This window comes from Meleagris gallopavo, chromosome 8, assembly GCF_000146605.3.
Source record: "Meleagris gallopavo isolate NT-WF06-2002-E0010 breed Aviagen turkey brand Nicholas breeding stock chromosome 8, Turkey_5.1, whole genome shotgun sequence".
Classification (NCBI taxonomy): Eukaryota; Metazoa; Chordata; class Aves; order Galliformes; family Phasianidae; genus Meleagris; species Meleagris gallopavo.
In genome coordinates this window covers 13059536-13086494 of record NC_015018.2, presented here as the reverse complement: position 1 = coordinate 13086494, position 26959 = coordinate 13059536, and the positions used below count along the sequence as shown (strand labels likewise).

The 26959-nt window shown below is 33.5% G+C and overlaps 1 protein-coding gene across 13 annotated transcripts in view; it reads right to left on the bottom strand.

The window, feature by feature from the left end:
* Positions 1-26959, bottom strand: part of KCNMA1 (potassium calcium-activated channel subfamily M alpha 1) — a 445366-nt gene that overhangs the window by 90972 nt on the left and 327435 nt on the right. For 8 of the 13 annotated variants that reach the window (XM_019617570.2, XM_019617571.2, XM_010714349.3 and 5 more), the window contains 4 exons: positions 26197-26306; positions 23759-23827; positions 14369-14455; positions 12385-12461 (listed from right to left, as the gene is read on the bottom strand). In XM_019617570.2, the coding sequence (XP_019473115.1) occupies positions 12385-12461; positions 14369-14455; positions 23759-23827; positions 26197-26306 (343 nt within the window). Of the gene's footprint in view, positions 1-2530; positions 2705-8674; positions 8684-12384; positions 12462-14368; positions 14456-23758; positions 23828-26196; positions 26307-26959 lie in introns of all 13 variants that reach the window. The other 5 variants (XM_019617572.2, XM_010714353.3, XM_010714354.3 and 2 more) reach the window with 2 other exon arrangements.

The window sequence follows — 26959 nt, the reverse complement described above, 5'->3', positions numbered from 1 at the left end:
AAAAAAAAAAAAAAAAAGGAGAGGGAGAAATGCATTAAGTGATTGTAGAAGCAAATCAACTCAACTGGGGCACCACGACCAAAGCAAGCCCTGTAATAGTATAATGACCTTTAATGAGTGTCTGGGGAAACAATACAGTCCTAGCATAAAAGACAAAGGGCAAAACCCATCATGGCTCCACTGACACTAATTTAAAATGATTTTCAGAACAACTAAAGAATGTAAGAGAGGTAATCTGATCCACCAATCTGACCTCACTTTGATTCTGGGGCCATGCTGCTGCCATTTCTAATTGTCAAACACTCTACATTTCACATCTGCTCATATTTAATGAAAAGCTGACTCTCACCACCACTCTTTGAGTTAACTAGCTCTGTCAAGATGGGCATCATACAACCCCTGTGCACTGCAAAGAAAACACAGTGATTTCTGTTGAAGCCATGCCAGTGAAATTTTGTATGTGTATATATACTTTTTAATTGGAAAAGAAAGGCTTCTGCTGGCTTATAAAGAGCATGAATTGGTATTGATTTTTGAACTTATTATTAACAGTCAAGGGTGACTAGTCTCAAAAGGGGAAGAGTGAATTCTCTTCTGATTTGATGGAGTGATGAAGGGGGGAAAAGGCCCTTGAAAGATAGGATGGTAAAAATCCTCAAAGTTGTCAAAATATTACATAGATTTAGCATGCTTCCTGACAGCACTGTTTTTGATGGCAATAATACCATGCAGTGGAGGTTTTTGGCCCAGCTAGCAACAAAATAAAAAATGTTTACTTTTACTGCCTTAAGTGAATTCAAAAGTCTTAAGTGAATTCAAAAGTCATTTTGAATTCACAACAAATTATGTTGTGCTTTTTGTTGCTTTTTTTTTTCCTGCCAAACAGTGTTAATGGCAGAAATTTCACTTATCTGTAGGGCACTTACTCATTTATCCCCATCTGGTAGCTGTTAACACTCACACTGGGACCCAACCACTTAATCTCCGTACTAGTCCAAATGCAAACAATACCAGACACTGTTACAGAGGCTGTTAGATCATAGAAGTAACACTGCCTGCACAAAGTCTCAATCCAGGAAAGTTTCACAGTCACTGTTCTTAACAAACAAGTATGATTTTCTGTGTTTTACTCTTAATACAGGGCTCTCTAAAGGATAAAAAAACTCCTATAACTTGGAATAATAATTTCAAGTGGTCAATCTCCCTTAGAGAACTGCCACCAAGTAGATAAAAATGACATTCACAGTGCTTGTACACATAAACAGAGAAGATTTCTGCCAAAATTCCTATGAAATTCTATTATAATCAATGTAATTGATGCAGTCTTCAGACATAAAAATGATAACAAAGATCATAGTATTGGTATATACACCACATCTCTCTCTGAAAAAATATTTAAATGTCAAAATAGCTACAGCAAAATCATTCACCACATGGACTACACATTGCAATAAACTTAAGGCATCAAAAGGCAACTAGATGCATAATCTAACTAACTACGCAATGTTCTTAATAGTGGAATTTGTAATGACTTGTAATGTAAAGTGGACATGATTTCTCATCCAAACTCCTAAAATTCTTTCTGAATAACTTGTCAGTTTTACTTTGCATTTGGTTAGAGAAAGCAAAACAAACAAATCCCAAGATATAGTTCTGCCTGTAATGGGTGTCTGAAAAGGATAGGAGAGTGAGAAAAATCACTGTTTAATTATCTTTCTCAATAGTTGACATCACACAGATAAAGGAAGCTCTAGAATCCCTATGGCTTACCTGAAGAATTAATGGCTACGCAGAGTTCTAATTTCTCTCTTTCCCCCCTCTAACTCTAGTTTTTCAAAAGAGCTTTTGGAGCATATTCCAGAATGATACTGTCCTGCAAGACAGATTTTGCTGCTAATTTCAGACATTTGCATTACAAAGTTTCCATCAGGTGAGTCCTACAAAATGTAAATAAATTTTACTAAGGTATCTGTAGCGTCAATATTAGATGGAAGATCCTGCTTTATTAATCATAAAGAGATACAAACCTAATTAAAGATAATGGTGAGCAGTCTAAACTAGAATGTCAGCTACTACAGCTAAGCTGTTAAGTTGTATCCTGTACATTTATTCACTGACTATTGTATACTCCTATACTGACTATACTATTGCATTTGCCCACTTAGCACATCACAGATTTAGACACAGACCTGTTCCTCCAGTAACACACATAATGGTTAATAATTAAAATTTATATTGTGTGAATTAAATTAAAAAGATATCACCAAACTGCACTACTAAGGTCCTGCAAGCTATTGCAAGAGCATGCTTCATAAAGAGCACAAAAAGCAAAATAACAAATTACATATTTCATATTAAAAATAAATAGAAACAGAAATATAAATATAGAGCTGTATTAAAATTTGGTTTTGAATTTTTTAAAAAGCATCAGCCCAATAAAACTCACAGAACTACAATGTACGACACAAGACGGGGATGATACCACAGACACCACAGACATGGAACAGCATGTGTTGGTGTTAAAACTTACAGGCACGTAAACTGGTGGAGCAATCATTAACAGAGACAGAAGAAAGTGGGAAGGCTCTCTCAAGGGTGTCCATGTTACTATGTACACTGCCTGACATGCAAGAGCAGTCACGCTCAGAGCGTCCGCAATCAAAACAACATGCCAGTTTCATTCTCTTGTAGATGGACATCTTGGCTATAATCATGTGTTGGATGGGAGGAGAGGAAGAGCAGCAGGTTAATGGCAAGGTTATATATATAACAAGGCAACTGGAAGGTAATTTAAGGGATTTAATACAGGCCTTAGTTTATGTTAACAGTCTTGACCCAGGAAAAAAAAAATGCAATGAGATTATTGATAACACTTTGGCTATACATTAAAAGTAGGGCTAAAGATAAATTGTTCTTTATTTCTCTTCAGTCTCATAGGGTGACCACAGACATAGGGAAGAATTACTGATTACAGTCAAGTGTTTGGATCAAAATAGAGCATAGTATAAGCAGAAAATCCTAAGAATATATTCTTCTCTTGGCACAATTAATACCGCTGGGATAAAATGAAACAAACACAAAGTTGATAATTCATTAGCTGTTTTTGGCCAACTCTGCTTCATATAGAAGTTGAAAACTTTCATATATATGTGTATATATATATATATGAATATGCATGTATACACACACAAAAACACACATACACATTCTTACACACACACATATACATGTATACACATACATACATACATACATATACACACATATATATTTATCCTCAAACATGCTAATAATTGCTTTGCATTAAACTGTGCCAAGGAACTCCTTTATTGCAATAAATTACACATTACTGGAGAGTTACAAGATGTGCATACAATTTTCTGAAAATTTGATTTCATTTGCATTGGATCTTCAGGAATCCAAATTAACTTTAGACAGAATACCAAAATTTGCTGATATAAGTGACACAACTAATAATGGCAAATATGTTTGACATTAAAATCAGTTCACAAATAAGGCATCACCAAAAGCACACAGAGCATTGGTACACTGAAACATGCTGAACCAATCCAATCACCGGCATGCTTTCTGCTCCAGCAGTTACTGAGTTTGTATAACCCAAGAAGAGTAGATTGAGAATCAAATAACTGGACATATATTTAGGCACTGATTCCAAATGGATTTCCAGGTTGGAATAGACAGTTTATGTCCTTTAGTCACAGAAAGGATATTCTCCTTGTTATGTATTTCTAGAAGTATACAGCATTCTGTTTTATAAAAATGCTGTCATGTAATTATCTTCATACAAATGCATATGTTACCTCAGTCTCAAGTAAATTTAAGTCTGAAGAACTGCAAAGGCCACTTAAATTGCTTCACATGTTGCATTGAACCAACACTTTTGGTAATGGTTTAGATTGAACTGACTCAAATTATGCTTAAAAACAAAAACAAAAAACAAAACAAAATAAAAACAAAATAAAAAAAAGAAGCACCAACAGGCAAAAAGAAAACCTTAAAAGTAAAAGGTAATGTTTCTCTGGCCTGTGCCTTCAGTTTAAGATTGCATAATGGTAGCAATATCGGATTTTTATTCGTTTCTTCTTTTTTTTTCCTTTCCTTTTTCCCAGTTTTTTAATGCTACAATCACCAGGGAAGAGAGATTGTAATTGTTCAAATGGGTCAAGTCCTGTTCTAAGGCCTTGATGACTTGCCATACAGTATATTTGTCAAGCAAGGGTAACATTATGATTGTGGAAAACAGGCATTGAGGGAGATGAATGAGTGATCTCTTCAGCAGCGACTCCATTCCCCTAAAACTTTGCTCACATGACTACTGTCATGTTTTTTCAGCATCCTAGTAGAGTTATCTTAGAGCTGTTCAAAAAGTCATCATGCATTATCAGGCTTGTTCATTGCATGGTACATCATTTCTCAGAGCTTGGCTTTTAGTAAGATTTCCACCGCAGCTTTTGATGCATTCACAATCAAACTACACAGAAAATTCAAAACAGCATTTGTTTTCCCATAGTTTCCCTCTCTCTAACTTTTCCCAACATATTCTTTAAAACTGAAAAGTTGGGCAGAGAAAAAATGTTACCAGAAATATGGGAGTGTTTTTATTATTTTCATTTTAAGGAAACAAAAGAAAAATAAAGAGCATTTACGAGATATACTAACAGTAGGTGAGGGAAAAGGAAGGCCCATTTTGTTTTAATTACAGCTGTTTTGAAAGACATTTTTAATCAAATGCTGTAAGCAAAACACACTGACCAGATATTCTCAGCTGCTATGCTATTGGTTAGTAACAGTCCCTGGTTTTCGTTTACTTGAATCCATAACTTATCAACAGTCAATAATAGAAAAGGTCATATTTATTAAAATTAAAAAAAAAACAATCATCCTTGATGGCAAATGAGATTGGGAAAGAAAACTTTTTGTACCATTTTCATCAGACTTAAACCAATGAAGTTGGAAATTTAAGCCCATCTGTTCAATTGGGGAGGGAATCCATGGCACTTCTCAAAAGTAATGCCCTTTCAGGGACTGTTTTTAACTATTATTGTCAGTTGTTCTGGAGATCATGCATCATTTTAATATTTCACATCATTAACATGCAGGAAACAGGCTTGGACCTGGAAATATAAGTAGCAGATATGACTTGCCATAAGGCTTTCAACCAGTATATAAGCAATTGCATATCAGAGCAATACATTTTGTAAAAAAAAACATGCTGTTACTCTTCATTCATTTTAAACAGTCATTGTTACATTCACACCAAATACAATATTTATTTTCTTTTAAATAAAACAAAACATGGGCTATTATTGTTAGAGATGAGTAGTGACAAGATCAAAGACAAGACAGAAATGATTTCAAATGGTTCAAGCCACACACATACCATTCCTATTAAACTTCCATAAAAATTAACAAAAAATGGGTACCATCAAAGAGACAGGGGGACCTTAAGAACAGCCTCCGGGTGTTAAATTCATTTGACACTTGTAGCACCTGCGTAAGAATCATCTCATTTCTATTCATAGAAATGTTACGGAGATTGAATAGAACTGTTATGTGCAACTAGTAAAAATGTAAGTTGGGACATAAAGTAAATTACTTCCCTATTTCCAATTGAGCAATAAATGGATAAAAAGGAAGAACAGATCCTTCTACTTAGTACTGATCACAATTCCCTATCATTTGTGAAAATATCAGGGGAAGTAATCATGGACACAGAAATTAGACTACTTAAATGATTTACTGATAAAACAAGGCCTATATGGATCAGAGTAATTTTCTGAGTTGTTAAGATCAAAACAATAGCAATAACTGTTAGTTATTTATAAAAACAAAGAAATACATGAAAAACTTTTTGTTGCATTTTTTTTCTCAAAAGATAATGTCCTATCATTCCAATAAGGAAGAAACATGGCTTAGATACACTTCTAGAAATATCTTGTTTTCCAATCTCAAAAACTCAGAGGAACCTAGTCAACTTTTCTAGATTGTCTGGGTCTGATGTGCAACTTAGAGTTCACAAACAGTAGTGGGAAACATGTCTAGTTGCAAAAATAAGCAAAGGAAGCTGCAGGTTAATATCTTCCTAGTATATCAAGAAACAGCTCCTTTGTTAAAAAAAAATAAAAAATAAAAAATAAATAAAAATAAAGCAGAACGAAGTATCCCTTCATCTTTGCTGATTATTATTATTATTATTATTAATTGTTTGAATTGTACAGTCTATTCAATTCTAATATTCCACCCATCAGTATAGCAATTTTCCTTGTGAGCTCAACGGTAACAAAAAGTAAATCTAGGAGGACATCTAGTGGTTCTCTTTGAAACAACAGCTGGTTAAGAAGAAAACTGGAGCTTTCTTGACCAGCAAATGGTTCAAAAACGGTTCCATTACACTTAAGAATTGAAATGTATACAATGTCATTTCAATTCTGCAAGTTCTCATTATCCACACTAAGAGTAAAATATCAGCAGTATTAAAGGAAGACTGGACTGATTTGATGACTTTTAAGGATGCTGGTTAGCATCAAGAGATAAATCTTTAAAAAATTTCCCTTAGCACAATCTCTTTACTGAAAAATACAGCAGCATTTCTTAAATTATTTTTCACAATTTATTTTCTCTTAACACATCAGGCAAAGCTATCTCTTCATTATTTAATTTTTAAAGAACAACTTCAATACCACCAACTCAGCTTTTTCATTATCTTGCAATTTTTTTTTTTGCAATCAAAGGCAATTTGTCAGTTGCTTGTGATGTCACTGTTCTTCCTCAAAACTGTACAGAGGACATTCTGCCCTCTTTAGTAGCTAGGAGAAGTAATGTTGTATTTATAGACCAACTCATTTTAATATCACTGTGAACTTATCTTTATTACGTTCAAGTCTCTAAGCCAGCATACTCTCAGAGTGAGCTGCATTTCTGAGCAGACAGAAGCTCTGACTTCTTTTTCATTTTTATCGATTTCTGCAATTGCTTTTTTTACAATACTTTTTTTAATTTTTATTTTTTAGCAAAAAGAGCTCTTTTATTTGTTTATTGCTATTTCTACTAGTTTATGTGGGTCCAAAAAGGGCTCAATACAAAAATGTATTTAAAATTAATACATTGAAATAAATAGATCGAAATTACTTCGAGTGTTTTGCCTTTACATCTACAGATTCATTCATTCAAATAAATTAGTTTCTTTCTAGTTTGTAAACTCTTATTCTCCTGTCCTGCCTTGATAGAGTGTGTGTGTGTGTGTGTGTTTCCCAGCTTTCTGCTGTGTCATTCTACTGGCAGACAGTAACTTTTTTGAGAAACTTCTGTTCTGTGTATAAATAATTTCTACTACAGTGTGGGGAGGGGGGAGATCTCATTTCTTTACTGTAGCAATGACATCAAAACAAACAAAAAAGAACAAAGTAATGCTAACTATCACACAGGCCACCATAATTACAAGATGGCTGACAATATATCATGCAACTCCAGGAGTATCAAATTCTTCTGGATTCTTTGCAAGATCCTATGGTGTGTACAGCTGAGAGGTGAAAAAATACCACAGTCTGGATTCAGATCTGAAGTGTTATCAGAAAATAAATTCATAATGTCTGGTAAAATGGTGAAAAGTCTCATAGCTTCACTTATTTAGAATAGCTGCATTTGTATGGTATAAATACCAGCTTCTATCTGATAGTGAATGCTTTATTGCACCTATGAAATACTTGATCCCTCCTGCTGTTTGAAAGAACAAACCCTATAATTCTAAAACTGCAATACAACCAGTATATTTTTCATAGTTGTCTTTCTAGAAAGTTTAACTCTTTCCATGTCCAAAATGCTGTGTTTATTTAAATTATCTTGACTGTACACACTAAAAGTGGCTGGTGATAGCCTCCACAGGTTCTGAGCACTTTGAAGTGGTCAGATTTAGATTGATGTGAAATAATCTATAAACTTCATATTCTATATATAATAGTAATAATGTAAAATTTTACAGCTTAGGTCCTGAAAAGACAGTGTGCCTCTACCAATGTAATTATTTTCATAACAAGCAAAACTGTTATAGCTGGGGAGAATGATCACTGTAGCTTGTTTGCTATTGATGAAAGCTGTATCCTTACATATTCGAAGTAAAACACACATTTAATTCATTGTCTGGCTTCTTCCCCCCCACACCTTTGTTTTTGACAGTGGGGAAAAAGGAGTTAAATAAGGACAGTAGAAGACTGCTGTTCTGTCCCTTGTGAGGTATGCAATGGAAACCAAGTACAAAAAAACTGAACACAGATCTGACAATGAATTTGGCTTAATCAGGCAAACAATGCTATAGTGCTAATTACCCCAGCCTAACCAATAGCTCTGAAAATTCATGAAATATCTCTAGGATCATTTCTCAGAAATGTCACTGCCAAGATCTCCCCTTCAAATAGGGATAAAAGACAAAGTTGTGGAAAAAAGGAGCAAAAAGTGGAAGAGGGGAAAACTGCTGTATTTTCTTCAACGTCACCCTAATCTCCGTGGGTGGAAACGATGAGAAACTTGTGGGTATGACGTCACTGCTACATGCAACATAAATAAAGAAAATAACCAAAATACTGAACAAAAATACTTTCTGCTAGAGAAAGACAGGTTGGACCGTACTCTGGGCTACAGGGAACCCATTTTTACTCACAATAGATCACTATCAGTGTGCAGTTAAAATATAGTAGGGGCCGTGTTCCAAGGCAGCAAGAGGAAAAATAAATCAAAAGTTTGTCAATTATCATAGATTATAAGAAATTCCTTCAAACACATCAATCTACACATGATATGTCCCTTCTGGGGTTCAACCCTCATTGTTCACAGCAAGCGCTGTCACTGGAAAAAATATATACAGAATTAGACCACAGTTGCACAGAATGAAAGAAACAGGAGGAGTAGGTCATCCAGTTCAGAGATTTCATCCCAACGTAGCTGCATTTGATATAAATTTATACATGTATTTGGCCCCTTGCTGAAAAATCTACAGTTAAATGCCATAGGAATGAGAAAAGCATTAAAAAAATATGTTAACAATCTGTGAATAAAATTTCCACGCAAACATTTATCTGGACATGACATCAGCATTCATATATTATTCAGGGAGTGGGATACGTAAGGAGAAAGAAGGGTGGCAGAAACTGCAAAAGGAAAGCAAGGTTACATTAATTATCTGTGGCCTTATGGAAACGTATTGAACTTCTCTGAATTATTAATATTAGGCCTAACGGGTTTGGACAAATAGCTATGTAGGTCAAACTCACGTTTAGACCCCAACAATATCAAAAGTTAATGTTCAGATAGTTCTAAAAAGATGTGCAACCTGAGATGCATTACTAAAAATGTGGTCTTCCAGTGTCACAGGAAGCTACATTAATTAAAGCTACAAAAAGTAAGATTTCAATTTAAAGAAGATAATCTTCCACATTCAATTCACCTGGAAGTGCCAATATTTACAAGCAGCCCCCTTCATTTCATCTTACATGTTTTCCACATTCATCTGTCACGAAGTGCTCATTAATTAAAATACATATACCTATATAGGACCACATATTTGCATATCATTATTTTTGCTGTCTTTAAAAATCAAGTTGTTAGCTTAACTGTTGATGGATCAGTTGACAGTTTCCTAATTCAATGGAGAAAGTATTTATTAGTGTATGTTTTGTTATGGTTAGCTTGCAGTTTAAGACCAAAACGTTTGTGTAATTTGCAGATGGATAACACAATTAAGATTTTCAAAAGTGGTAAGTGATTTAAAAGCTAAAACTAAGGCATTTAATGTGAATAATAGTCTTTACCTTAAGACTTACCTTTTAAAAATATATACCCAGTCCCATAAAAGGGATCTTGAGACTGTCACTGGAATTAGTGATCCAAAATTACAAAATTCTGTTGAAATTTTTTCATTTATTTATTTATTTATTTATTTGCTGACTGACAGAACTTTAAAAGCAAAGAAACTGCATTATTCCTAGTAGTTGTGAACCCTGTGTGAAGAGGAAGCTGTTCGCAATTATAGTGCCTCTAACCATATGCGTGTGTGGGGGTAGAGATGGGGTGGTCAGATGGGAAAAAAGGAGAGCGATTAAAGGGAAAACCAATATTTTGCTGTCTTTTGTTTCTTTTTCACCTTTCTGAGAGGATTCCCTCCTTAATGCTTAGGCCTCACTGCAGCAGCTCTGACAGTCTCCTTCCTCAGCCTCAGTAAATCCATCATTTTGTTTCTACATCTGAGCAGTATCTCCGTCTGTTGGACCAACTGTCCCTTTTGGGACATTCCACACTGCCTTACATAGAAGTTGTCACTATCACCTCTCCATGGGCCTGCTGTTGGTAATGCATCTATTGCCCTGGCAGGGTCACAGGATGCCCCATTTTCTCCCTGGTTTCCTAGTACTAAGGTTATGTTTCTGTTCATGCTTTTGCCACGTATACCATGAATTCCTGATTCCTACCTTCTTGCAACGTGTAGATCTCCCATTAAACACCAAATTTTCAGATTTTTCTCTTTGAAACAGCACGTTTGAAAAGCATACACAATGTGAAGGAGTAGAGAAGAGCATAGAATTAAAGAAGTTGCTTTTTGTTTGTTTGTTAAGAATTGGGCAAACAGGTAACATATTCCTTCTTAAGTGTTGTGTGAATGGGGGGGAGGGAGGGAGGGAAGAGAGATTGGCTTTTGAAGTTACTGTCACCCTGAGGAATCTGAAACTTGCTTTACCAGAACTTGCTCAGCATTCTCATTTGCTCTGGCAGCAGTTCAAAGATCACATTTTCACATGGATAAACTGTTCTTGAACAATATGTTAGGCAAATTTTTTTCCAGTATGTTAGGCAATACATACACTCCTTCCACACCAGGCATGCTTTCCATGTGCTTTATTCTTCTTGAAGCTACCGGGAGGAAATTTCCATTTTCCATAAAGGCCTCAGCTGTTTTCTCTCAATTACACTACTTTCTTTCACAGTTCTCTGGTTTGGTTTGTTTTTTTGGGGGTTGTTTTTTTTTTGTTTTGTTTGCTTTGATTTTTTTTTAGAGGAGCTTCTTAAAAACTCATGACATATGATTTTCTTTTTAAAATCCATAGAATTCATCTATTTCAGCTGTTCCTTAAATTTAGATAAGGTCCAGCTTAGAAGCCTTATTGGCTTCTTCCAAAACAGTACAATGATGATGCTCACTGAATAAGCTCACTGAATGAACAAATATGGCAGGTTTCTTTCCTCTTAAAAGTACTGGAAGGATAGGTTCAATCAAACTCTTCTGAGATGTTTCAATTTACCTAGTCAGTTTGTAGTGACAGCTTCTCCACAGCAAGATGGAATGGAATGCACATAAATATTTGTGCACCCACTGGGAGAAGGATTTCTAAATCCTTTTGATTTCAATATTACAAATATTCATGGATCACGCATAACTATGTCTAAAATGTGGTTATGACAGTTCCTGCCAAATATCTTCAAAAAGTATATCTAAATGAAATAATAGTTTATATATATTTATAAAAGTAGAGATCCAAAATCTGATCTCAATTTACAAACTCAATTAGTTCTTTACACACAATTTTCCAAAGAATTTAAACAGCAGACCTAAGAATGCAACTAAACCAAATGCTAGCATTTCAGCTATGGAATCTATTGAAAGAATATGTTAAAGGCACCAATCTTTAATTTTTTCCAGACAATCCCTTTCTCCGGAGGAACTGATGATTTATTTCAGTAATAGCCTAGTTCAATAGCTACGGTTTAGGTTAGATATTAGGAGGAAGTTCTTCTCACAGAGGGTGGTGACACACTGGAACAGGCTGCCCAAGGAGGTTGTGGATGCCCCATCCCTGGAGGGATTCAAGGCCAGGCTGGATGTGGCTCCGGGCAGCCTGGTCTAGTGGTTGGTGACTCCGCAAATAGCAGGGGGGTTGAAACTCAATGATCATTGTGGTCCTTTTCAACCCAGCCCGTTCTATGATTCTATGCTATTCTTGTACAGAATAATATTCAGCAAGAAAAAACAAAAGCTCTTTACAGAAAACTATTGGAATTACTGTATTTCATGATATGAACGAGAGCAGAATTTCAGTTAGCTCATTTTTAACTCAGAAACTTCCACAATTATATCTAGCTAGATGAACTGTTTAAGTTTTGTTAGCTTTGGACCTAACAGATTTTTTAATGAAGAAACATGTGTAAATGGTATGAAATTTAATAAGAATAATTACAAAATGTAAATTGCACTTATATTGCTGTGAATTTACTTTTAAACTTTTCTGCACCATTGTGTGAAACATTTAACTGAGTGTAATTTGTTCTTCAATACTAAATAGTTAATGAGAAGGAGAAGGGAGTGATAGAAATATTACTTACGCCGTTTGCAGCCACACTTTTTTATCCTTTTGGGATCTGTGATGTCATCATGGCAGGCCTTGCAGTAAAAAAATGCCCTGAAGAGACAGAATGGAAAAACTGACACATTTCTTAATACATACAAATGAAATTAGTCCCACATTTCTTCTTGTTGCAGTATCACATTAATGAAACATGCCAGTACTAATTTCCTTTAATCTTTGAAACTATTTAGATATTTAAAGTAGGAAATATTTGCTTCAAGACCATGAAATTCAAACATAAGACTCCAAATTAGTATTTCTTTTAATATACTTGAAACGTAATTGGGAGAACAGATGATAATTATGACAGAGTATATCTTTGCAGTTGTCTTTCATCTTAGAAAAATGGAACATCCAATGAATTTTGCCAAGAATGTTTGTGTGTATATGTATATATACACACACATATACATACATACATATATATATATATACAGATACATACAAATATATATATAATTGTATATACATATTTAATTAATTTTCTGTTCTTATCAGATATACCAGATATTTTCTTTTGGAAACACCATCTAGCACCCTGGGCCAGTTTTTCAGCCCAGTCACAAGTTGAAAAGCATCTTAGATAAAATGAAAGATTGTGAAGTGATCGATGTGACAATATGTCAGATGTATGATTTATCCCCAACCAACCCATCCCTCCCCACCCATACGTATCTTTCCCAACCTTCTCCCTTTGCATGCATCTCAATACAAATTCACTGTAAGCTATCATGTTATACCTGAAATTTAGCCATTAGCATATTTTAAAAATCCATGATAATTTGAATTTCAGGCGTTTGACTTACTTGTTTTCATCATGTTACACTTATTATCCTTTTCACTTTCTTTCCTTCTCAAAGACCTCAACTTCAGAACATTCTTTCTGACTGATTCACAGCTCAAAAGAGTGTAATCAACACTTTTCATAATTGGGTTTGTTAGTTGAAGCATATCTGATAATGACTTGCTTTGCATAGAACAGCTACAGAGGATAGAAGTATTACTGTGCTCTTATTTGTGCTTTGGCTAAACAAAAACTATATTAACTGTTTCAATAAAAATATCTTTCAAATTCTCAGCAATTTCATGATTGTGATGTTTTGGCATTCTTTATATACTTATAACAAACATGCATTACTTAAATATTACTTTTCACATAAGTTTAGGACTAATTAAATGTCATCATTTAAATATTATAATAATTATTATTATTTTTAATTCAAGGGACATAAAAGAATTATTTCAAACACTACTTTCTCACATTGCTGTTTTATTCCTTCCAAGCATTTTATACCCTAACAAACCAGAATAAAAATGTTTGACACTGAATACAAAACCATAAAACTCTCATCAATCTAATGCAACTGTAGTACATCTAACCACAGTGAACCAATGAAGCTGTCCTTAATGGTTGCAGTATATTTCAAACAGTTTTATTTGTATTTATTTTTATGGGGACATAGAATATATAGTTTCAGTAAAGAAAAATTAAAAGGTCATAAATATTAATTTGCTAATGCAGTTAGCAAATAAATACACTAACTTGCTCAAATCAAGTATTTAAGAGATTGCATACAAATAAGAACTATTTCAAACCTGAAACTTGGACAAAACTGTCAAGCCAGTTTTATCCCAGAGCAATTTCACTAATTAATTTACAGAAAAAAATAGATCAATATGTTATATTTTCTAGTAAAATTCTGAAAAATAACCTCTTATTTTCTTCACATACTTGTAAAATTATTTTATTTCCTTGACATTTGAAATTATAGTTAAGAAATTTGCATGCATGATCTCAGGGAAAGGTAGTTTCATTAGTTTGTCAACTCAGTTTTCCATGAATACCTTTCAACATATTACAGTGAAAATCAGTTCACGTGTTTACACGTAAAGGAAAACAAAACAAATAAAAAAATTAAATACTGTATGTTTAAATTTGAAGATAGAAATACACGAATTACCTTTTTACTTCTTTGGCATCACTTGCAATGAAGAATCCTAAGGTACCTTCTTGAATCTTGACATGGTTTCCGGGATTGATTAATATACTGCTCAGTGAAACAAAAGCAAAAACAAAATAATAAATTTTAATTACTTTTAACGTAATGTTCAAAACTAGCTTTATTTTATTCTACTATAGGGGACCCACTAGTTATGAAAGGCTGCAAGGAAATTTTAAGCCATTTCTCCTTGAAATTTCCAATCAAATTACAGTTTTTACATGCCATCATTTTTACAAAAACTTTGAGACATTCACATGCCTTCTCCCAGAATCACATTAACTGTTTACATATGTATTCTTATGTTTTTGCATTAAGTATGGATTATACAAAATCAACAAAGCCTCTCAGAAACATGATGTGTGAAGCTGAGTTTTTAGATCTCTTGCTCTGTCAATTCAAGATAAAGTGAAAAGAACAAACAACCACCACTCAATAACAATACAAAAAGCCACTCATGAAGGTAAACCCTTTTATGCAACTTTTTGCCAATTTTCTAGTGATATGGAATGTTAATGGGACCCCTATCTGGACATAAATGTTATTGTTTAAAATAATAAATACACACATACACTCAAGGGGAATGGTACAAGACAACCAGTCACGATAGCTGAAAAAACATAAAATGAATTTAAAAAATTTTAGACGCTGCTATGTAGGCATGGAACAAAAGAAGAACAACCTCACTGACAAAATAGCCTCAATTAAGTATGATGAAGGAAATTATGAACTGCTATCAAGAAGTGAGATTCTGTATCTCCTTATGAAATATTTTTATTTTCATGAAGATTTAACTCTAGATATTAGCTAAGGTAATTTGCAAAGTACAAAGCTATATATCCATATACAGAGAGAGATATATTTTCCAATACCTTTTGCTATTGTGTAATGTAACTAAGCTTTGACTTGATAAAATTTAAAACAGTTTGTCAAAAGTTCTCTCTTTCTGTATTTTTTTAAACTTGGTCTTTGAAAATCACAGTAAGATAAAGTGTTACTCCATTCTACAGATGAATTACTAATGATTCAATTGAGTCAATATGAGGTAAAATATTTATTTATTTAGGATGTCTACAACTTGTTTATATTAATATTTAGCACTGTATATCTCTTTATACAGTTTCTTGGGACTTCTGCTGCAAGTAGAAATCCTCAGCAATTCGTTCCCAAAGTTATCAGAGATCACCTGTAAAAAGTTTTGTTTAAATTGTCACACAGTTTTCCTATGGCAGGAACAGAAACCAGTTCTCAAATAAAGTGTTTACCCAGATATCCTTTCTCTTCCTTCATTCACATTTTCAAACTTTGCAATTGTTTAAAAGGAGTGAACTAAAGAAAAATTGAATGCATCACCGCAGAAAGCAGCTCCACAGCACATTTCAGTAGTATTGCAAAAATAAAATACGATGATTTAAATGATGTCTACAGTATAATGCACACAGGTAAGTGGATATGCATTAATACTGAACAGCTGAAGTTCACATCTTTTTCATTTCTTAGTTTATTGGGCTTACTGGTTTTGCTTGCAAAACAAAAAATTTATTTAAAGGGTTTTTTTAAATGCAATTTCTCAGGTTTTAAAATGAAATAAAGCTGACAGAAAACAAAGTAAAACAGAACGATCAAACAAAACACAAAACTAAAACAAAAAATCATTTGTTCAAATGAAATAAGTCACTGAAGTCACAAATACATCGGAAAAATTAGATTTCTTGGACAAAGTTTTGTCACTTGAGTCAATATACTAAGTAAAAGCTTTCTGGCTGTTCCAGGGACAGCTTAGCAGGCTGCCAATGAGGCAGATTAGATGTGCTTAAATGGGTCTACTTGGACACTACCAAGGGGAAAAAAAAAAAAAAGGAATTGCCGACATATAAAGCCATCAGCCCAGGTAAATCCAGGAGGCAATCTAACTACTAGCTTTTCAGTGAAAACAGATGAACACATTTCTTTACATAGTCAGAACTTCCAGAACTTCAAGATTGACAAGATAATAAGCAGGTCTTTTAAAAGGCAGTGAACATAATCTTAAAACAGAAGTGATTTAAGTTGCAAATGTAGTGTGAGCACGCTTTTGCATCTCAAGATTTCCTGGGACACATGAAATCAATTCAGGTGGGTCAGTATAGACTTTTTTTTGTCAGATCTTTTATGTCATTCGTAGTATTTTTCACAAATACATTGTATTAATAGCCACAAAATATAGACGTGATTGCAGTTAATGCAGTATGACCCAAGCATCAAAGACTTTGGTCAAAATTAAAAATTTATTTGCTCCATTGCTGAATTGACAATGAACTACAAGAAAGGCTCCAAATACTTTTGTTTTATAGGCACACACTGGTACTTAACCAGATCACAGTCATGAGCAATTTCTACTGAGTATATATGGATTTATTAAATATGCTGCTTATTAAAGCAGCAATTGAATTATTTCTAGGAGAACTGGGGTATCATAGTTGAAGCATAACTAAAGTTATGCTCTGATAAACACTCACAGTAATATGTACAGTAAGCGAAATGTTTTGAATTAAAAGACTTAATCATAGGGGGGAAAAGGAGCAAATAAAAATAAAACATGTTTTAAAGCCTACCAAGAAGAATGCATTCTTCAGTTATGTAGAGATGCTCATATCTGTTAAAGCAGTTCATGAAAATGTGCACAGATATATATTCCCCTAGTTGTGGAGATAAGTACATGACAAAGTAATGTCTCATTTTTATATATTGTTAAGGCTGGGAATTTCCCTTGTCAGCAACTTGCTGTTATTTACTGCTCTTTTTGTTCTTACTTTCAGGATAACGATTTAGACAGCACTGAGAATGGGATTCACCTCATCTGTTTTAGAATAGAAGCTGCTTTCAAGAACTGAAGTCTGAATAACTAAAAGTAATTAATTAGATCTACACTGATAAATATAGGTGAGATGAATGCCAGCATCAGGGATCAATTGAACAACTCATCCCTTCATCAAGGAAACCTGTCTGATTGAGTGGCATTTCCTTATTTTTTTTTTTTCCTGATTTGCAGATACCCTTTTAAATGCTATTTTTATCTTGAAGGAAAAAGAAAAAAAAGGAAAAAGAAAAAAGGAAAAAAGAAAAAAAAGGAAAAAATAAAAAATTAATTGTTGAATTAAATGAAACAAAAATGGCAAAATTTTGATTAAAGAAATGACAAAATTTGTAAAAACTTATTTTTAAACCTTGTGGTAGATGTACTGTACCATTCCCCATGTGACTAAAATAGTAACAATATCATATATTAATCAGAAATATAAATAATGACTCGTTGTTAATAGAGTAACTAAAACAAGACTATTTGATATTACTGAATAAAGCTATTAAATAAATATGTTAAATAAAGACAGCTATTTTTCTTGTTCCATGCCATGCCCAGATGAAATGCACCATTATTAGCCTAATGGCCTTTTAAACTGTGCCATGTTATTCACACTACAGACTTAAAATTACAAATTAGCCTTAAGTGATGTGTATTTTCTGGGAATGATTCTAAGTGGAGTGTGAGGGTAGGTGCACAAATCCCATAGTGGGAGTTGCGTGCATACCAGCTTCACACTGCATGTAACTCATGAGTATTGCTTCTTTCTTCTGGGCTCTATCATCGACATTAATTCAGATTCATATCGTTCTACACAGAGAAATCCAGTAAGACACTAAAAAGCATACAAGGCAAAAGACACGGCACATTACATGCTACAGTATATTAACCTTAATTACTACAAGCATACAAAAAAAGGTTGCTCCCAGGAGTTAAGTCCTTCACAATAGTATCTACTAAATCATGGATGTAAGGTGTTTTTACTGGGGAATAATCCAAACTAGTTCAATGGTGCTGGTGAGTTCAGTATACTTTAAATAGTTAAGTTATTCCTTCTGGTTCCAGAAGTGATTGATTATCAATACAGTAAAGCAGCACAATACAGTTTATTCTGGGAGCAAGCAACTTTACTTTGTACAACACTTCTTCATATTGTTCATCATGCCAGCGTTCACATGCCTTAACCACAAGATAATATATACTTAAAAGCAAGAAGCGAAGTAGAGGTGCAACAACTGCAGATCCTTGAAGATGCTAAGTGTTGCAGTAACTTCTCTGCAGTTGGATCATATCAATAATGCCAAACTGACAGGAAGCCACCTCTCTTTTCACACATCTACTTAGAAACCACAGGAGAATAAGACTAAAAATTAAACATAACACACAGCACACGCAACAAAACAGACATGGAAAGTAAACATTAGGGAATATGATGAAGAAGGAAATTAAAATGTCTGAAAAATGAGAATGGGTTTCTGAAAAGCAAAACAAACAGATTGCTCTAAGCAATTAGAAAAACAAATGGGAGTGACGGAAAAAAAGATGAGGAGAAGAGAAGGAGGAGAAGAGATGAGAAGATATGGAAAAGCATGCCTTCTTGATTCCATTAAAACCAATAGCAGCAGGACAGAATGTTGAATGGAGAAGGGCTCTCAGCATGGTAGCAAAAGAAAATGATACACATGCCATCCCCCCCCAAAAAAAATCTTAAAAAAAAATTGAGTAGTATATTCATAAATAATCTTAATAAATGTCATTAAAATGAATGTGATGTACAGCACAAAATATCCATGGTACTTTCATAGGAACAGTACAACAAATTTAATGAGTACTGTATTACGATTAACTGGGCTCAAAACGGGATCAGCAATGCAAAGAATCAGGCATTAGGTTGTTGTTAATGGAAGGTGAGACTACAAGAGAAAATGAACCACTGTACTCTCAGACGAGAAGGAAGACTAGGGGAAGAAGGACATCAATGAACTTATGAATATGGATACGATTGTCAGCACAAGGGCTGGTAAAGACGAAAACTACATCGTCATGATACAGTACAAATGAAAAAAAAGGAGGTGTTAACAGTAAAGTCTATTTTTCAAATGTAGCAGTCTAATACACCAATGATTCCTTAAGGGGACAAAAATAAAAGCCTAAAACATATACTGTTGTATTTTATATTTCCTGCAAAGAAGTTAGTGCATGAGTCACAAGAACCAACAGAGAGACAAAATGCTATCCTGTCTCCTTTTTGAGATTGGGGGCTCATATATAAATATACACACATATAAATATATATATATACACACATAGACAAATGAATATATATATATGTATATATATGTGTGCATATACAGAGAAAGATAGACAAAGATGTTATCTTCCTGTGTTCTTGGCAAGGAATTAGTCCTGAAGTTAGAAGGAGTGGAGGTAGGATTGAGGTTGGAAGGAAAGGTAACGAAGAGGGCATACCGCTTTCGGCTTCTGCAAACGACAAGAAAAAATTGCAAATCAAACACTTTGATAGGAAATCAACTAACATTAAAGCAAAAGCAAAAAAAACCTTTATATAAAAGTCTCAAAGGCTCAAAGGTTTTTCTGCTGAGAATGAGGACAAATATGTGGACAGACAGAGAGAAAATTTAACAAAAGGAGTAAACAGAAGGTGCAAAAGGGAAGAATCCAGGTTAGGCTTTCCTTCTTGCTTATGTGGAAAAAAATACAAGGAAAAATGAAGCAAAAAATATCACTACAAGGGATTTTAGATGAGGAGTTTGAACATCTGCATTTAAAATTGATATTTTTTGCTATCCATTAAGTAAACTCTGCTAGGACACACTCAGGTTGATGTTCCCCATATTCCTTCAGCATTTTTTCTACAGGTGAAATAAAACCTTCCAGTAAATGAACTAAGAATTTTAAGTATTTGGCTTACACGGGGTACATAAACAATTTACTAACAAAATGCTTTTTCTTAATAACAATTATAATCATAATACTTGCAGAGACGAAGGAAGTTATAATATTAGTGATGGAGGAATGGCTAACTCATACTTTGATCCAGAACAACTAAAGTGCAGACTTCAGTAGCTGGTCAGAAACCCACTAAAGTCCGTCACATTTTGTACGCTGAGAGGTTTCTGTGATAACTGAGCAGTAATTCAAACATTATTAATTACACAAATGTAGATGTAAATAAATTTAAGTATAGCTATAATTAATCTTTTAAGTATCCTGATGAGAAACAATTGTATAAATAAAAATTAGGCCATATTTCGGCTATTATTTGACTCCATATTTATCATATCTAAGAATACATTACCTGTATCAGGACTTGCAAAGCTCATTTTACTTCAGAGCACTTTCACACTCTGCTTTTAAGCAATCTTTTAAAATCATAACTTGTTTACAATGAACAATCTAATACATCTTTATGTAGCTTTAGTAGGAATTGTAGGAAAAAATGAAAAAAAAATTGAGCAGGAAGCTCAGCTAGTGCTAGCTGGGATACTAATATTAACTTGGGTAGATTTCTGATGATTTCAAATGACTACTGACCTCAAATTCCCTATGGTAGAATTAGCATAAAGTTTTAGAAAGCCAGAATCAAGGAGACTGACTGAAAAAAAATAAACCAAAAACATCATAACTTCATAAGTAAACAATCTTTTAAAGAATTTAAAGAAGATACTAAAATAGTGAAAATTCTGCCACCCACTCAAAATGATACTGGAATTTTTTCTTAACAACGAGGTGAACATTTTAACAGGGAATTGGGAAGTCTGTAATGACCTTAAACTACCACTTGTGAGAGCTGCACACCTTTCACAGTTCACTTTGTGGTTGCTTTAGATGTCATTGCAAAGTGATGAAAGCAGACGAAACTAATCAGATATATAGTTTACTTCAATATACTATATGTATTTTATATTTATATATATTATGCCTTAAAACCAGTCACAAAAATCAAAGTGGTGTAAGATCTTCTCATTGAGTTGGCAGAAGGAATGATTTGAAACTTCTCTCATCCTACACTTACTTCAGCTGTAGCAGAAAACAACAGCTTTTACTACAAAGGTGCCACCTTGATACTATTTCTTTTATTTATAGTAATTATTGTTGTGAACTTTGTAAATTTCTCAGTATTTTTAAAAAATATGAATCTCATAAAATATACCAGTACATATCTTCTGTTGATCACCCTCCTGATAGAATGAATGTTATCATAATTAATTCTCTCTTCACATTTATGGATTATCAATGAAGAAATGAAGATGTGAAGTAGGGTAAAGTATGTCCAAAGACAATATCAACAAAAATAATTGGTAAATGATAAATTTATCATGTTCAAAGACCATTTGCACTTGTAAACCATGTTATCCTACTTTTTGTCTTAATTCTTCATCATTTAAGAATGCAAGGAAATGTAAATAAACATAAGAAGTGAGAAAAAGATTTGTTCTATTACCTTTCTGGTTAGATTAAGAGGCTCCAGTTCATAAAGCCAGACATATGTACTCAACTCAACACATTTGTTGAAGAACACAGGGACAAGTAGAACAGTAAAATTATCCTGCAGGTAGTAATCCGATTCACTGAAGAGTGACTATAAAATTATCACTGCTACTGAAGTCAGAAGTTACTACTAACTAATAAAATGATGTGACTATTTAGTTTACCTGCTTTCCTTCTGTTATATATATGTTTGTAAAATCCAACTGTTAACATCCCTCCATTAGTAAAGCTTACTGCAATTTCTTTTCTACCAAACTAATTCACTGTGAACTTTTACCTCTGTGGACTTAAGTAACAGGAAATATATGATTGGATCACACTGTTTTACTTTTTGTGGAACCCTCTGCATCACCTTGTGATTAAGAACTAAAAACAACTCTCACTGAAGTTAGTTCAAATAATGATATGGAAGCCATGAGTTATCTGTTATTATTGAAAAAGACTGTAATATTAGCACTTATGTAACTAAATGACAAGCAAAGTAATGACAACCCAAAGTTGGGCAATAGTTGTCAGAGAGAGCCAAAGGAAACCAAGTATTTTCTAAATATTGTAATCATAAAATATGCTAACGTACCACTGTTGTTACTAATGCATTCCTTTTTTTTTTTTTTCCTACAAAATTTATATTAAATTTTTAGGTAAAAATAACATTTACTCGTATTCTTTACATTAGCAAATGCAGCAGAATGTAGTAACTGAATGGAAAAGTATTTGTTTTAAGATAAGCTAGGTGAGCTGGAAAACATTAAAAAAAATCTGTTATTGCAAAAAAAAAAAATAAATAAAAAAATAACGTGGACAAAAGTAAAATCCAGTATCACACACACCAGTTCATATATCACTTACCCCACAGGAAGGAATTAAGCAAAATCAAGTATAGGCCATGGAAGTACCATCATTAATAGTTGCAATATTTGATTTCTGTGTCAAGTGTCCCACATAGTTTTTATAGGCATTTATAAAGGAATATACTTTCAAAACCTCAGGAATCATGGCATGAACTCAAATAATAGAACTGATTCTTCTTGGAGGAAAAACAATTGCCCTCAAAGGTTTAGGTAATTGGTGGCAAAAATTTATGATGTTGTAGTATATATAGCTCCAGATTTAGTGCAACACTTACAAATGTCACTTTTGACAGGGAAAACAAAATTCAGATCAAAGTCAGAATTACTAGATTTTTGTTATATGCCCCTCTGCATGTCGCACAGCACATTTATGATATTTTTGTTACACAAAAAGGAATGTTGTGTAAATGCACTGATTGACAACCTGATTGAAACTTGACTCCAGTATACAAATAAATTCTTAAGAATTTTTGTACAAAAAGAAGAAACACTTTCTGTCCACGAATTTATACTGATTTATAATCAGGAAATTTATTTTCAGATAAAAAAGGTGTCAATCATTTGGCAATTTCAAAACCACATGTAACTTTGAGTTACCTGATGGTATTCATATATACATCCTTTGTTGGAACTGATACCATATAAATGTTTATTCTATATTTCCATATATCCTGTATCCTATGAAGACTGGCTCTTCCAAACTGATTTACATTAAATTATTTTATAAATGTTTATTTTGAGAAATAAACATTACCATAATGACTAGAGATACCACACCTGCTTTCCACTTTTCTATTTTCAGTAAATTGTTGAACTGTCACTTAAAGCTGACAGAGTATAAACAAAAAACATTGAGTAAGGTATGTTTTTTTTAAATAAAAATGAACTGCACTTCTGGAAGTGGACACATAACACTGTACCCCTACCTTATACTAAGTATTGTAACTTAAATTGATTTGGGTGAGGAAAAACAGAGCAGAAATAAAAGCCTTTCAGCGCTACATAAAATGGTGTAATGTGATGGCATGATAATTATACTCTGAAACGTATCAAACGTATAAGGACATCTATGTTTATTCTTAAAAATAAGCAGGCAAAATTCTTGACAGTGCATTCTTACTTCAGAATTTGTAGTCTTGGACATACCTGCTTTCTCTTTTTTCCGACTTGTATTCTATGGCTATCATTAAGAGCTTTAGTTTCGCAAACACCAGTCTGCAGGAAGACAAGAGGCCAAGAGTCAGACCTTTTTCACAACTGACATTGTATAAATAGACATGGCTGAGAATTTGCATTCACTCAGATGATTACCCAGTCTTCAGTAACATATATAGCTCATATATTAAAGTCTTTCTGTTTTGAAGATAATAAATGCTTCTTCATAAGTACTATAAACTGACAACTTGAGAACACATCCTAAGCAGCACTACTGCATTACTAAATCTACTTAAGGTATAATAACAAATGTCATAATTCAAAACATAAAATTGCATTTGACCATAGAAGTGGATGTCTTGAGGAAATTTTTCAAATATTTGCTAAAATTTAGTTATATTTTGATTGCAGTCACAAAATATGTATGTATACTGGCCAAAAACAAGAGTACACTAATAGTATATCAGCATTTATCAATTTCTAGGACAGAGAAACAGCATAACTGGAAGCTATTACTGACCAGCACATGGGAAAATGCATGCTTATACATTAATACACTTTTCTTTTTTCAGTTGTTAGTAGCAATTTACTAAAACAAGTATGATATTCTTTATAAACTTGGAGAGTGAAGTTAGTACAGCAACATTTGCTTGAAGCTGACAAGTACTGTGAGAGCAATCAAAGTAACCCACAATGTTTTTTTCAATAACCAGAAACCAGTGATTTTACAATTTTATCATTGAAATATGCAAATTTCATACTACTTGCTTCCTGTTCTATGAAATTGGTCGTGATTCTTCCAGGGTGCACCTTTCAATTATAGTATAATTATAATGGAAACTTAAACCTCTGTAACTTAAACACACGAAATAAAGAAGTGCGGGGAGTTTACAGGCCTCTGTGCTGACCTTTACTGAAGCAGCTTTTTCATACTTCTGACTAGACAGCTGACATGGCAGTAGGGAGCACAATAAGACTTACAACCTCTGTTTTCACATGCTGGCTCTTGCTGTCTCACAATTGTGCCTAAGAAGACTATTTAGCATGCATATGTTGGCTGAGTGAGGACAGAGGGGATGGCTGGCCTCTGCAGGGATGGGACAGAGGAAAGTTTCTGAGAGAGTTTGAAGGAAAGTGTAAAATATAAGATTTCGCTGGCAGATTCAGATGAAATCTCATTTTACTCACAGACAGAAGATGGGAAAGCTTTATTTAGAGTAATGTCAGGACAGAGTCTGACTTGGCTGTTAGCTGAGCTGAGCTCAAGTTTGTGGGGTCTAGAATCCTACATGTCCGCAACACTGAATAAAATTCAGAGTTCAGGAAAAAAAAAAAAAATAACTGCTATAAACCGATTCAATATCACTGCTTCAGAGAGGCAAAAAACTGTAGTGAGCATATGATGTGTGGATGTCCTAACAGTCTAAAAGTGCCTAAGATGTACTTACCCTCTCAGATGAATTGAATAAACAATTCAAATATAGAACCAAGAACTTAACACTGACAGAGAATTCATGATGTCTTACTCTGCAATAGATAGGGGCTTAATTTGGCATCAGACTAGAAAGTTCTACTTCTTTGAATACTCCCACAAAAGAAATAATCTGTTCTGGAGCTGAGAGAGAATGCAGACAAATGTTGAGTCTTGCCTAAGTCTTAGTAGCTTGACACAAAAGTGAAATCTATTTCTGTGAACAAGCACTGTTATAAAAATATGCCACATTGAAATATAGGTCATATGTATAAACATTGCAACAATATGTTGGACAAACACAGAGTTAATATCTCCAATATTTTATCTTTTAATTAAATAGAAGAGAAAACATGACTGCACTAAACTGTCCTATACTTGTGGCTATGGTACGTACTGGAACAACCTTAAGCATACAAATGTGTCTTCCACAGAAAAAAATGTAAGACAAATGTAAGTATTTTCAGTCTCAAAAATTAAAACTGTAGTCTTAGACCATGGTTATATACTACATGTTTGATTGAAACCAGTGCTACAAAGCTCTGGACACCACATTGCTTATATGACTGCACTAAATCTGTCTCAATTAATGAATGATTTTCTTGGAATGGGACATAAGCCAAGACAGCGATGCTGACAAACACTACTCAAAGAATGGGATTCATTAAAAGAAACAATAGGACAGCTCTCTCAAGTAAATAATTTAAATGGATTGCTGATTAATTTGTCCAACACTGAAAACATTTGTGGTTTCATTTACAATCACTTAATTCCAAATCTCTTCAGAAAGCAGCATTATAATGTTTGGAATACTTACATGCTGTGATTGCTTTAATGTTTACTTTATTTGATTTCATCTGATGTAGCAACATTAGGACTGTAGCAAAGTGAGGTCTCCTGTAGAAATCTCTGATTTCACTTGAAAGCATGTAAATAATTATGCTTAATAGTAACTTACTCACAAACTGCAGGGAAGGACAAACCCACAAAGGCACTAGACAGATATTCTGTATACATTTCATTTGCAACTCCTTCCAGATAGTATTTCTGCCACGTATCCTCCTCAATCTAAAAAACAAACACACAAAAAAAATATAGAGATCTAAATAAAATGAAAAACTTCAGTTAAAATTATGAACTACTTTTTAAACATGTATAAATTTTTAAGTAAATAAGTTAGTATACCACCCAAGTATTTTGACAATATTGCCAAGAAAAAGAAGAGGATAGTCAATCAAACATCTTATGTAAAAATGAGTCACTCGATTGTTGGCAGGACAATTTAGCATAACATGAAATAAGACAGTGGAGAGCTTGAGGAAAAACATCTATTTTCTGTTTCTGAAAATTCTCTAGTGAAATGGTTGCATTATATTGCTCCTTTGTCTCTCTAACAATGTTTCAATTGCTTTCACCTTGTTCAGAAGTTGGCTAGCACACACAAACACACAAAAAAACAATCATTAAAAATTCTGAAAATTTGTTTTCTGCATCTCTAGCTAGCAGGAAACTATGAGAAGTAGACATATTGAAATGGTTTCAACAGTCATAAGTGTTTTAGAACAGTAACTGAAGCAAAGCTTTACTGCTAAATTCAGACATACTTTATTGTTGAAGGAAAACAAGTCAGATATGCCCAACACATTTGCTTAATAAAATTTAGATTCTAACTTTCATAAAAATTTGGTGTGGCATAATAATTTTGAGTTGTTCTTTTTTTC